This window comes from Leuciscus leuciscus (assembly GCF_965113295.1).
Source record: "Leuciscus leuciscus genome assembly, chromosome: 22".
Lineage (NCBI taxonomy): Eukaryota > Metazoa > Chordata > Actinopteri > Cypriniformes > Leuciscidae > Leuciscus > Leuciscus leuciscus.
This window is the reverse complement of record NC_138746.1, coordinates 850,962-865,384: the sequence shown is the minus strand read 5'-3', so window position 1 is coordinate 865,384 and position 14,423 is coordinate 850,962. Positions and strand designations below refer to the sequence as shown.

The 14,423-nt window shown below is 41.4% G+C and overlaps 1 protein-coding gene across 2 annotated transcripts in view; it reads left to right on the top strand.

Moving 5' to 3' along the window:
* stk32c (serine/threonine kinase 32C) overlaps nucleotides 1–13,061 on the top strand; it is an 89,072-nt gene extending 76,011 nt beyond the window's left edge. The window contains exons 8-13 of one of the 2 annotated variants that reach the window (XR_014201402.1): nucleotides 1,208–1,324; nucleotides 3,326–3,451; nucleotides 4,094–4,222; nucleotides 7,771–7,838; nucleotides 7,977–9,443; nucleotides 10,314–13,061. Coding sequence is in view for 1 of the 2 variants with exons in the window: in XM_082153428.1 (XP_082009554.1) it covers nucleotides 1,208–1,324; nucleotides 3,326–3,451; nucleotides 4,094–4,222; nucleotides 7,771–7,838; nucleotides 7,977–8,160 (624 nt within the window). In the remaining variant the exon portion in view is untranslated. Of the gene's footprint in view, nucleotides 1–1,207; nucleotides 1,325–3,325; nucleotides 3,452–4,093; nucleotides 4,223–7,770; nucleotides 7,839–7,976 lie in introns of both variants that reach the window. The other variant, XM_082153428.1, reaches the window with a different exon arrangement.
* Nucleotides 13,062–14,423: the final 1,362 nt, after the last annotated feature.

Below are 14,423 nucleotides of genomic sequence, written 5' to 3'. Positions count from 1 at the left end.
TGTCTGTCTGTCTGTCTGTCTGACTGTTTGACTGTCTGTCTGTCTGTCTGTCTGACTGTTTCTGTTTGACTGTCTGTCTGTCTGTCTGTCTGTCTGACTGTCTGACTGTTTGACTGTCTGTCTGTCTGTCTGTCTGTCTGACTGTTTGACTGTCTGTCTGTCTGTCTGTCTGTCTGTCTGTCTGACTGTCTGTCTGTCTGTCTGACTGTTTCTGTTTGACTGTCTGTCTGTCTGTCTGACTGTCTGTCTGTCTGACTGTCTGTTTGTCTGTCTGTCTGACTGTCTGATTGTCTGTCTGATTGTCTGTCTGTCTGACTGTCTGTCTGTCTGACTGTCTGTCTGTCTGTCTGTCTGACTGTCTGTCTGTTTGTCTGTCTGACTGTCTGACTGTCTGTCTGTCTGTCTGACTGTCTGTCTGTCTGTCTGTCTGTCTGTCTGTCTGACTGTCTGTCTGTCTGTCTCTCTGTCTGTCTGACTGTCTGTCTGTCTGTCTGTCTGTCTGACTGTTTCTGTTTGACTGTCTGTCTGTCTGTCTGTCTGTCTGTCTGACTGTTTCTGTTTGACTGTCTGTCTGTCTGTCTGTCTGTCTGACTGTTTGACTGTCTGTCTGTCTGTCTGTCTGTCTGACTGTTTCTGTTTGACTGTCTGTCTGTCTGTCTGTCTGTCTGTCTGTCTGTCTGACTGTCTGACTGTTTGACTGTCTGTCTGTCTGTCTGTCTGTCTGTCTGTCTGTCTGACTGTCTGACTGTTTGACTGTCTGTCTGTCTGTCTGTCTGTCTGACTGTCTGTCTGTCTGTCTGACTGTTTCTGTTTGACTGTCTGTCTGTCTGTCTGACTGTCTGTCTGTCTGACTGTCTGTTTGTCTGTCTGTCTGACTGTCTGATTGTCTGTCTGATTGTCTGTCTGTCTGTCTGACTGTCTGTCTGTCTGACTGTCTGTCTGTCTGACTGTCTGTCTGTTTGTCTGTCTGACTGTCTGACTGTCTGACTGTCTGTCTGACTGTCTGTCTGTCTGTCTGTCTGTCTGTCTGTCTGTCTGACTGTCTGTCTGTCTGTCTCTCTGTCTGTCTGACTGTCTGTCTGTCTGTCTGTCTGTCTGTCTGACTGTTTGTCTGTCTGACTGTCTGTCTGTCTGTCTGTCTGACTGTCTGTCTGTCTGTCTGTCTGTCTGACTGTGTCTATCTCACTGACTGCTGTCTGTCCATCAGAGGCCGTATGAGATCCACGGCAGTAATTCGGTGGAGTCTCTGCTGCAGTTGTTCAGCACTGTCAGTGTTCAGTACAGCTCCTCCTGGCACAAAGACCTCGTGTCACTGCTGAGGAAGGTAAGAGCTCATCTTACCTGTGATGAACAAACACCACTCACGTATTCTTATTCTCATGTCATTTTAGTTGGGCGGTTGCTAGGGGGTTTTGGGTGGTTGGCAGGCATTTCTATGTTTTAAGCAGCTCTGCAGTTGCTAGGGTGTTCTAGGTGGTTGCTATGGTGTCATGGGTCATTGTTAGGTGAGTTCTTACCGAGCCTCTTCCTCAACAAACTGCATTAATAAGGATTAAATGAAAAAAAGATGGAGAGGAATGAAAATAGACGGAACACAGATGGAGTCAGAATGAATGAAGAGAACATAAAACACTAATTATGCAGGAGAGAATAAAGGGAAAGATTGAGACGAGCGAGAGAAAGAGGAGCTGATGATAATGAGAGATAAGTGAAGAAAACGAGTGGAGAGACAGAAGAAATATTATGAGAGGAAAATGGATAGGAGTGAAGAACAGAGGAGCGAGGAGAGACATTACAGTCATTTATTAGACAAACAGAAGAATCAGAGGAGAAGAGCATTGTGGGTACAGGAGTGTGATGCTCAGAACTTCCTCTTTTAGGTCAAGTCAGCTTTATTTCTATAGCGCTTTATACAACACAGATTGATTCAAAGCAGCTTCACAGTAATAAACAGATGCAAACTTCATCAAATATGAGACAAATTCAGATTCAGCAGCTCCTCTCTTCCCAGTCTGTCCAGGGGGGTAATCGAGCTCTCGATTTCCGTACCACCCCCGGCGGCCGCCATTGGCTAACAAGCCTTCACCTGGTGTTAGCATCCCATTGACTCCCATTCATTTTGGCGTCACTTTGACAGCGAATAACTTTACATCTGAGGCGTTTAAAGACTCCATTTGTCCATTATTTATTTCTAAAGAAACACGACAATGTATAAAATGCTCCATTACCTGGTATCTTACGTTATGGCCCCGTAGAAGCAGTTTTTGTAAAAACAGGCTAACGATTGCGTCATAACCACGCGACTCTCTGGAAATTACCGTAGAGACAGGAGGAGAAGCTCGCAGTCAATCGGGGGGACGTGGAGGCATAAAGTCAAGGGAGAAGCCCATAGAGAATCGTAAAGTTTCTCCTGCTCCTAGCTCATGGACAGCTCCTACTCACGCTCTCCGTCTCTGCAAGTTTCGGAAGGGAATGATTCAGATTTCAGACAGACAGGCTGCTCACGTCACATCCACGTCGTCAAGCTCAGTTTGAGTCTGCGCAGTTCGCTCGGCAATCAGGAAATGAGTGCTTCTAATTTGCTTCACTTTTCTCCGTTGAAACCTATGGGGTCGCTGTGTCCAGTTTATATACTGTCTATGAGTCTGTCAGGAACGCTCTGTTTACTTCCTGTCTCTATGAAGCCCCTCCTTCTGAAGAGCACACTGTGCTCTGATTGGTCGGCTGGAGCAGTGTGTTGTGATTGGTCAAGCGCTTCAAGTGTGTTTGGGAAAAGTCCCGCCCCTTACCATAACCACCAGTTTCAACAAACTACTAATTCACTCAGTGGTCTACTTTTGGGGATTTATTTTATACTAAATTATATTTGCGCTGTATTTATAATAAATCTTGAATGCTTTAGAGCAACAGACTGAAGTTTGATCTCTTTTCAAAGACGACACTTGGCAGATTATTGCTGAAATGAAAAAAGTTTTAAAGTTTTAAAAAATATTACGTGTATTGTTATGAAAAATGCACAAAAATGCTATTTTCATTTTTTATAGGTTTTTTACATTTATACTCTAAAACTGCAAGAAAATCAAAGCCATACATCTAAACAAGTTATGCTCCAAATTTTTGGTTGATACCTCAGAAAATGATCTTTCAGTGAGATGTTGTTTGGCTGCAGTACCAAACGCTTCCACTAGAGGACATTTCCAGTGCGCTCATTCTTAACCGCGAGGAACACAAGTGGGGATTTTTTCAGGACTATTTAACCTTTTCGAATCATGTCTAATCGTGTGTGTGTGTGTGTGTGTGTGTGTGTGTGTGTGTGATCCTGCAGTTGTTGACAGTGAACCCTGAGCACCGGTTCTGTAGTCTGGCTCAGATGCAGACGGCTCCCTATCTCTCCGACGTCAGCTGGGAAGATGTGTATGAGAAGAAGATGGAGCCCGGGTTCGTTCCCAATGTGAGATTGAGTTCCAGTAGTGACAGAACACACACACACACACACACACACACACACACACACACGATCAGGATCTAAAACGAACACTCATGCCAAAAAGAGTCGATGCGAGAGTCGCTGTTTGGAATAATGCATCGTTCATTTAAATCACAATCCCTCCAAACCGGCACACATGCTTACTTTCAGTCAAAGTGAACTTACTTTCTTGTTTTTCCAAGAGAGTAAGAAAAGCAACATCCTTACTTATTAAACGTCCTGCTTTAATAGAAAACATAGTGACATAGAGTCTTTAAATAATAATTCCAAAGGGACAAAATCTATTTTAAGGCAGTGATGTGAAACACCGTTTCATAGCCAGTAAAACCATATTTATGGCCTGTAAATGTTCTGCGCTGACGGGTGTTGATTTGGTTAGTTTTAGACCCTGTACACACACACACACACACACACACACACACACACACACACACACTCTCTCTCTCTCTCTCTCTCTCTCTCTCTCTCTCACACACACACACACAAACACACACTCACTCATGATGAAGAAACACTGCTGTATTCTCAGTAGCATGTTTTCTCTTCTCTCTCACACACACACACACACACACACTCATGATGAGGATGTTTTCTTCTCTCGAACAGAAAGGTCGTCTGCATTGCGATCCGACCTTTGAACTGGAGGAGATGATTCTGGAGTCTCGGCCGCTTCACAAGAAGAAGAAGCGACTGGCCAAAAACAGATCGAGAGACAACAGCAAAGATTCTCAGTCTGTGAGTGAAAATGACATTTCACTGATATAGTGTGACATTTAAACCTTAACAGCGCTGGATCACATGATTATGAGGCGTGTCTGTGATCAGATCACATGATTATGAGGCGTGTCTAGGATCAGATCACATGATTATGAGGCGTGTCTGTGATCAGATCACATGATTATGAAGCGTGTCGATCACATGATTATGAGGCGTGTCTAGGATCAGATCACATGATTATGAGGCGTGTCTGTGATCAGATCACATGATTATGAGGCGTGTCTGTGATCAGATCACATGATTATGAGGCGTGTCTAGGATCAGATCACATGATTATGAGGCGTGTCTGTGATCAGATCACATGATTATGAAGCGTGTCGATCACATGATTATGAAGCGTGTCTGTGATCAGATCACATGATTATGAGGCGTGTCTAGGATCAGATCACATGATTATGAGGCGTGTCTGTGATCAGATCACATGATTATGAAGCGTGTCGATCACATGATTATGAAGCGTGTCTGTGATCAGATCACATGATTATGAAGCGTGTCTGTGATCAGATCACATGATTATGAAGCGTGTCGATCACATGATTATGAGGCGTGTCTGTGATCAGATCACATGATTATGAAGCGTGTCGATCACATGATTATGAGGCGTGTCTGTGATCAGATCACATGATTATGAGGCGTGTCTGTGATCAGATCACATGATTATGAGGCGTGTCTGTGATCAGATCACATGATTATGAGGCGTGTCTGTGATCAGATCACATGATTATGAAGCGTGTCTGGGATCAGATCACATAATTATGAGGCGTGTCTGTGATCAGATCACATGATTATGAGGCGTGTCTGTGATCAGATCACATGATTATGAAGCGTGTCTGGGATCAGATCACATGATTATGAAGCGTGTCTGGGATCAGATCACATGATTATGAGGCGTGTCTGTGATCAGATCACATGATTATGAGGCGTGTCTGTGATCAGATCACATGATTATGAGGCGTGTCTGTGATCAGATCACATGATTATGAAGCGTGTCTGTGATCAGATCACATGATTATGAAGCGTGTCGATCACATGATTATGAAGCGTGTCTGGGATCAGATCACATGATTATGAGGCGTGTCTGTGATCAGATCACATGATTATGAGGCGTGTCTGTGATCAGATCACATGATTATGAAGCGTGTCGATCACATGATTATGAAGCGTGTCGATCACATGATTATGAAGCGTGTCTGGGATCAGATCACATGATTATGAGGCGTGTCTGTGATCAGATCACATGATTATGAGGCGTGTCTGTGATCAGATCACATGATTATGAAGCGTGTCTGTGATCAGATCACAGGATTATGAGGCGTGTCTGTGATCAGATCACATGATTATGAGGCGTGTCGATCACATGATTATGAAGCGTGTCTGGGATCAGATCACATGATTATGAGGCGTGTCTGTGATCAGATAACATGATTATGAGGCGTGTCTGTGATCAGATCACATGATTATGAGGCGTGTCTGTGATCAGATCACATGATTATGAAGCGTGTCTGTGATCAGATCACAGGATTATGAGGCGTGTCTGTGATCAGATCACATGATTATGAAGCGTGTCGATCACATGATTATGAAGCGTGTCTGGGATCAGATCACATGATTATGAGGCGTGTCTGTGATCAGATCACATGATTATGAGGCGTGTCTATGATCAGATCACATGATTATGAAGCGTGTCTGTGATCACATCACATGATTATGAAGCGTGTCGATCACATGATTATGAAGCGTGTCTGTGATCAGATCACATGATTATGAGGCGTGTCTGTGATCAGATCACATGATTATGAGGCGTGTCTGTGATCAGATCACATGATTATGAAGCGTGTCTGTGATCAGATCACATGATTATGAAGCGTGTCTGTGATCAGATCACATGATTATGAAGCGTGTCGATCACATGATTATGAAGCGTGTCTGGGATCAGATCACATGATTATGAGGCGTGTCTGTGATCAGATCACATGATTATGAGGCGTGTCTGTGATCAGATCACATGATTATGAGGCGTGTCTGTGATCAGATCACATGATTATGAAGCGTGTCTGTGATCAGATCACATGATTATGAAGCGTGTCTGTGATCAGATCACATGATTATGAAGCGTGTCGATCACATGATTATGAAGCGTGTCTGTGATCAGATCACATGATTATGAAGCGTGTCTGTGATCAGATCACATGATTATGAAGCGTGTCTGGGATCAGATCACATGATTATGAAGCGTGTCTGTGATCAGATCACATGATTATGAAGCGTGTCTGTGATCAGATCACATGATTATGAGGCGTGTCTGTGATCAGATCACATGATTATGAGGCGTGTCTGTGATCAGATCACATGATTATGAAGCGTGTCTGGGATCAGATCACATGATTATGAAGCGTGTCTGTGATCAGATCACATGATTATGAAGCGTGTCTGTGATCAGATCACATGATTATGAAGCGTGTCGATCACATGATTATGAAGCGTGTCTGTGATCAGATCACATGATTATGAAGCGTGTCTGTGATCAGATCACATGATTATGAAGCGTGTCTGGGATCAGATCACATGATTATGAAGCGTGTCTGTGATCAGATCACATGATTATGAAGCGTGTCTGTGATCAGATCACATGATTATGAGGCGTGTCTGTGATCAGATCACATGATTATGAGGCGTGTCTGTGGTCAGATCACATGATTTTGAAGCGTGTCTGGGATCAGATCACATGATTATGAAGCGTGTCTGTGATCAGATCACATGATTATGAGGCGTGTCTGTGGTCAGATCACATGATTATGAAGCGTGTCTGGGATCAGATCACATGATTATGAAGCGTGTCTGTGATCAGATCACATGATTATGAGGCGTGTCTGTGATCAGATCACATGATTATGAAGCGTGTCTGTGATCAGATCACATGATTATGAAGCGTGTCTGTGATCAGATCACATGATTATGAAGCATGTCTGTGATCAGATCACATGATTATGGGGCGTGTCTGGGATCAAATCACATGACGATGAGGTCATCTCGCTGCTCTTACTGAAGATGAGCTTCTATGGTCTGGAGACGCCGGAAGCGAAGGCATTATTACCTGGATGATTAAATTATGAAGCTCTCAGAGCTGCAGCTTCTCCTGAAACACGCCGGGCTATTTTTGGTGTTTCCAGCAGGATTCTGTGTTCGGAGCTCAACACAACAACAGCTGACAGAACATTTTCCTCACGTTCCCATTCAGTTAAACATCCCGTTTTAGTTAATAAATGTTTTTTTCTTGGTCATGCGAACGTTAAAGGAACATTCCATTCTTCAAACGTTATTGTAACGTTAGTTTTGAATGTTCTCTGAAACAATAGTAACATTTTAAAACGTTAGACGAACGTCCAACTGAAACATTTCAGTAAAAACGCTCCATGAACGATGTATGATGTAGATATTAGACTAGATAACTCTGATGTCACCCGCGTCTGACGGCTGATGAACATTGTCTTTGTTTCCTCCTGCAGGAGAACGAGTATCTTCAGGAGTGCCTTGAAGTCGTCCAGCAGGAGTTCATGATCTTCAACCGTGAAAAGTGAGAATATAAAAACTAGAGTTCTTAGTCATATGTGCTTGAAGATTAGGCTTAGTTCACAGTTCCAGTTGTGTGTGTTTTACACCAGATGTGTGTGCAGTTGTGTGTGTTTTACAGCAGATGTGTGTGTGTGTTCAGGTTGAAGCGTCGGCAGGAGGAGGGCTGTCTGGGAGCAGATGGAGATGGAGATGGAGATGGAGATCCAGACGCCGATGAAGCCGAAGCCGAAGGAGGAACCGAGGACGAAGAGACCGAACCCGAACCCGAGACCTCCAAACTGAGCATGTGCGGTTCGGTCTGCTCGTCTCCTGGAAGCTGCTAGCGCTCGCCATGCCTTTAAACCCTCATGATCAGAGCCGTCTCCTGCAGCAAGTTTGAACTTCTATGCAACGTATCTCTTCAGCATGATGTAAAATAGAGATTGTAGAGGCAAATCAACACGCTTGAGTATGACGACACCCCATGAAACTGATGAAGGAGCTCTTCGTCTTCAGATTAGTTGTCTTGGCGGCAGAAGCGCCATCCACACATAAAGCTGCTTGAGGATCCATTGATATTTCACATGCATTTGTATGTTTACATACGTGAGTTATTATTGATCATGGAAGCATCTGGTGCCTTTTGAGTTCAGCACCGAGTTTCTTGCTTTCATGCGCTGTGAGAAGACTAACTATAGGACTAGTTAACACACACTAGTAAGTCAAGATTGTGCTTCTGATGGGAGTGTTTGTGTAGTTCTTCTTCTTCTTTCATCCTCATATCAGGAAAAACAGTTCACCCCATAATTCACACAGGTTTACTGTTTACACTTTCCTCCAATAGATCATTGATGCATGATATTTTCTCCTGTTTTCCTCATCCGTGTTTCAGACGTCGGTGTTTTCCAGCCGTTTGAGATGTTCCTCCACAGCACTTTAAAGCAGAAATTCTGTGGTAGAATTCAATCGGAGAGTCATTTGTTTAGTTTTTCTTCTAAAGAAATGGAAAATGCATTGACAAATCTGTTTACAGTGAGATGAACTGCAGTCATGTCGATTTAATTCTACATGAGGGTGATCACATCAGCATTTCCTTTAAAGACCCCATGAAGCTTTTATTTCCTGAAGGGCTCATCACCCTGTTTATTGTAAATATCCAGTAGTCATTAGTTTACATCATGAACCATGATTTACTAATAGTTTTGGAGGAGGTACAGTTTAACAGTATATACATATTGGTTCCTGAATTAAAAGATCATCAGTATTTTCATCCATTTCCCTAGAGGAAATCATGTCAGTATTTACACTACCGGTTAAAAGTAAGAAATCATTAGGACTTATAAATGTTTTTGAATGAAGTCTCTTCTGCTCACCAAGGCTGCATTTATTTGAGCAAAAATGAGTGTTTAATGCTGCCTTCATGTGCTATCGGAATTATCCTAAATATGAGTTTCCTAGATGGAAATTCCTAGTTGTAGTTTCCTAGTCGGAAATTCCTAGTTGTAGTTTCTTAGTTGAAAATTTTCTAGTTGTAGTTTCCTAGTCGGAAAATCCTATTTGGAAATTCCTAGTTGGAGTTTCCTAGTCGGAAATTCCTAGTTGGAGTTTCCTAGTCGGAAATTTTCTAGTTGGAGTTTCCTAGTCGGAAAATCCTATATGGAAATTCCTAGTTGGAGTTTCCTAATCCGAAATTGGACATGAATGCCCTCTCAAATCGTATTTCCCACTGGGAAGCTCGGGGATGATTATGACATCCGAGTTTCCGAGTTGGGCGGGCCATAAACTTTAAACACAGCGATGCTGCTGTGACTGCTATTCTTTATTAATTATTCTACAACAGCTACATTTTCTTGTCTTGATGTTAAAGTAGTGCATATTTACAAATATGAATAATTATTTGAAAAAATATTGTATGTTTTAAACACGGCTACAATAGCATGGAAGTAGAATAGGAAGTAGGAAATTTCCGATAGCATATGAAGGCATAAGCTCATTATCAAAGGATCCATAAACGTAGTAAAATATGTGGCGTATGAGGATTTTATTATGATGCCTTCACGTGTTAATGGAAATGTCCTACTTCTGAAGTCGTGATTACTAGCTTGTCTCGTTCAAGTGCTTCGTTGTTGGAAAAGACAGAAATCATGGAGGACACCAGGTTTATCCTTGCCTATTATTGTGAAAATCTTATTAAAGTAAAAATGATTGACAACCATATAAACATTCGCTGCGTTATCTAGAATCTATCCGCAATTTCAGTCAAATACAGGCCATTTTCTCTATCAAACTTATCTCTGAGTTTTCCACAGTAAATACAACTTAAGGCGGCGTTCATTACCAATGTCTGACTAGGAAACTCTGACTAAGAATTTCTGACTAGGAAACTCGTATTTATAATAATCTCAATAGCACATGAAGGCAGCACAAATCTTAATAAACAGGCATGTAATGCTGCCTTCACATGCTATCAGAATTATCGTAAATATTAGTTTCCTAGTCGGAAATTCCTAGTTGGAAATGCCTAGTTGGAGTTTCCTAGTTTGAGATTCCTAGTTTGACTTTGGACATGAACGCCTTCCTAGTTTAAGTTTCCTAGTCGGAAATTCCTAGTTGTAGTTTCCTAGTAGGAAATTCCTAGTTGTAGTTTCCTAGTTGGAAATTCCTAGTTGGAAATTCCTAGTCAGAAATGCCTAGTTGGAGTTTCCTAGTTTGAGATTCCTAGTTGGATTTTGGAAATGAACGCCTTCCTAGTTGTAGTTTCCTAGTCTGAAATTCCTAGTTGTAGTTTCCTAGTTGGAAATTCATAGTTGGAAATTCCTTGTCAGAAATTCCTAGTTGGAAATTTCTAGTTGGAAATTCCTTGTCGGAAATTCCTAGTTGTAGTTTCCTAGTTGGAAATTACTAGTTGGATTTTGGACATGAACGCCCTCTCAACTCATATTTACTGGGAAACCGAGTTGGGCGGGCCATAAACTTTAAACATGGCGGAGAAGAGAGCGATTGCTTCTGTAACTGCTATTCTTTAGTTTTCCCCCAACAGCTACAAGATCTTGTCTTGATGTTAAAGTAGTGCATATTTACAGATATGAATAATAATTTGAAGCACATTGTATGCTTTAAACACAGTGAAAATAGCCTGTATTTGACCGATATTCCAGAACCGTCAGCAAGCTGAATATCCAGATGCAGTGCAGTGAATGTTTATATGGTTGTCAATAAATGGGACGCTAAATATCATTTTGGTTTTAATAAGAACCGGAACGCGACAAGCTTGTAATAGAACATTTCCAATAGCAAGTGAAGGCATCATAATCATAGACCCATAAACCCACAGCTATGATGATGATGATGATGATGGTGTTTCCTGGAATATATTTGTCTCTTGTCGCTGCTTTGAAACCTTCCTCTCTTCTCACATGTTGCCAAATTACCTTTCTGACTGTTAGACTTCTTAAACTAGCATTCAGTGAAGGGTTTGATGAGCCGTGAACCCTTCATCTCTGCTGCTTACTGAATCTCTATAGGACACCAGTTTAAGATTATTTATAGCTGACAGACAGTAGCATGTGTGTGTGTGTGTGTGTGTGTGTGAGGATGTGTGTGTTACGTGCTTCAGTAGTTTCCCGAGGTTTCTTTAGTGTAGCATTAGTAGGAATAACCGAAAGCGTGTTGATGTCGGCACACGTGTAGCGTTCGTTACACTGCAGAAAACATGTTCTTCTGTTTCTGGCTCGTTTTCCAGCACAAATATCTAAACATTCATAAATCAACCAGAGAAGTTGAAATGGGATAAAAAAAAAAAGTGATTGTTTTTCCTTTGAATTAAGTTTATTTTTCTGATTAATTTTTATTAAAAAACAAAATGTCAGAAAGTAAGACATTATCTGGTAATTTTGCTGTTTCTCCAGTGAGTGTGTCTTGATTTATGAATGTTTCTACATTAGCGCTGGAGACTCTGAGGAAGAAGAAGAGTTCTGCAGTGAACCGTAAACTCCAGCGCTTCATCATGTAAAACATGTACATAGTGAACAGCTCCAGTATTTCTCCACAGTTTTATGTGGATATGCTGACATAAGCGACTATATATGTAGACGATAATAAGAGGTTTTATGAAGCGACGTCTTCATACCATGTTGTTTAAAATCTCTTTCAAGTGTGCAGGCACAACTTGTAGGCAAATACGCCAAAGCTTTTGTACCATTTGCATAGCCATTTCTAATATAAATGTGTGTGTGTGTGTGTGTGTGTGTGTGTGTGTGTGTGTGTGTGTGTGTGTGTGTGTGTGTGTGTGTGTGTGTGTGTGTGTTGTGAGTGAGTGAGTGAGTGAGTGAGTGAGTGAGTGAGTGAGTGAGTGAGTGAGTGAGTGAGTGAGTGAGTGTGTGTGTGTGTGTGTGTGTGTGAGTGAGTGTGTGTGTGTGAGTGAGTGAGTGAGTGAGTGAGTGAGTGAGTGAGTGAGTGAGTGAGTGAGTGAGTGAGTGTGTGTGTGTGAGTGTGTGTGTGTGTGTGTGTGTGTGTGTGTGTGAGTGAGTGAGTGAGTGAGTGAGTGAGTGAGTGAGTGTGTGTGTGAGTGAGTGAGTGAGTGAGTGAGTGAGTGAGTGAGTGAGTGAGTGTGTGTGTGTGTGTGTGTGTGTGTGTGTGTGTGTGTGTGTGTGTGTGTGTGTGTGTGTGTGTGTGTGTGTGTGTGAGTGAGTGAGTGAGTGAGTGAGTGAGTGAGTGAGTGAGTGAGTGTGTGTGTGTGTGTGTGTGTGTGTGTGTGTGTGTGTGTGTGTGTGTGTGTGTATGCATGCATGCGAGTGTCTGTTGATTAGCGCTTAAAGCCCATAGAAATAGTAACATTTGTAAACAAGCATTTATTGTAATAAGTAAAATCTTGGAATGTTTTTGAAATACTATAACAGTAACATTAGTCAGAGAAGTGGAAGATTCCGTGGAGAATCTGAAGTCCTGCATGTTCCAGTCGATCATTTGGAGGATTCGAGCAGAAGTGTGTGTGTGTGTGTGTGTGTGTGTGTGTGTGTGTGTGTGTGTGTGTGTGTGTGTGTGTGTGTGTGTGTGTTTCTGCACGGATGAGTCCAGTTTCTGCTCCGTCTGTCATGAATCCTCGCGGACTGATCCATGAAGACAGACTTATATTGTGATCCATTGTAATGTGGACGGCATGATACTGTACGTAAACATAGATTCTCTTGAATATTTTGGCAACCCATAGATTTTGACGATCATTAAAGTATGAATAAAGTATTAACATGTTCTTGTGTCTGTTTATTTCTTAATAAAGCGCGCGCGTGTGTGTGTGTGTGTGCGTGCGTGCGTGCGTGTGTGTGTGTGTGTGTGTGTGTGTGTGTGTGTGTGTGAAGAGTCACAGTAGACCTGAAGTGTTTCTGGATCGTGTGTGAGATTGAAGATGATTTCTGCTGATGTTCACGATACAAACATACTGTACAGATGAAATAAACATTTGACAACAAATCCCACATAAAGTCACTGTTAAATGTGATTAGTTGACTTTAAAGAAAGAATAGAATATCAGAGAGGAATACAGAGTTCACTTACAAAGTTAATTAAATAGTTCTGAGTTTAGTGTCGGCCCACACACACTCATCTCTCATGCAGGAAACAGTGAAACACAAACTCAGTTAATAACTGCAGGTGTGTGTAATACTCTGTGTTAGATAATCTCACTTTATTAACCAAAATCTTTTGCTGCTGACCTTCGATGATCCATTTCAACCATAGCCTACTAGTAAGCAAAACCAGAGAAGGGCTCTGGCAAAACCGACTTTATAGAAACATCACATGTGTGTTTCATTTTGTAGTTTGTATTACTGTAGTGATTGTTAAACCTTTTGTAGAGCGGCGCCCTCTACTGGCCAGGAGTGAACCTGCGTGTGAGGGTTATTCTGCTCACTTCTGCTGCGAAAGGGACAAATATACAACTTTTTTTTTGTTATTATAAAAATAAAAATAAAGCAAGCCCAGCACAACTGAGAAAAAGTAATGCAAAAGTAACATAACATTACTTCCCATAAAAATTCACGCAAAAGTAATGCAATATTGTAACGCATTACTTATAAAAGTAACTTTCCCCAACACTGATAGTCTTGGCTTTACAGAAGGCAGTGTTCTCACTTTCTCAATATGAATTAAAATTACTTAAAATAGGTCAAATTTGTTAAAAACAAGGACTAAAAATAGTGTTAACAAACAAGTATTAAAATGAGCTGAAACAACTAAACCGCTTCTCGTCTTTGACAACAGGATTCCCACAGTCTTGGAAAACTGGGAAATGTGATTGATTTTTCTAGTAATGAAAATCTCTCAAATCGCTCTCTAAATCAGAAACATCTGGAAAAAATCATGCAGATTCATTGGTTAAGAAGAGCAAGAACCCTGAAAAATATCTGGATTCCTGAATTTTATTTTCATTTTAATCATAATTATTATAGTTAGTAATTTTAGTCTATGGATTCAGTAAATTAAAAGAAAAAGACGGAACAATAATATCATTACAGCAGATAAACTAGAGGAAAAATATTGACCTGAATATTGTGAAATATTCACTACATAAATGATGTTCTTCCTCGTTTAGTGGAGAATCAAAATAACT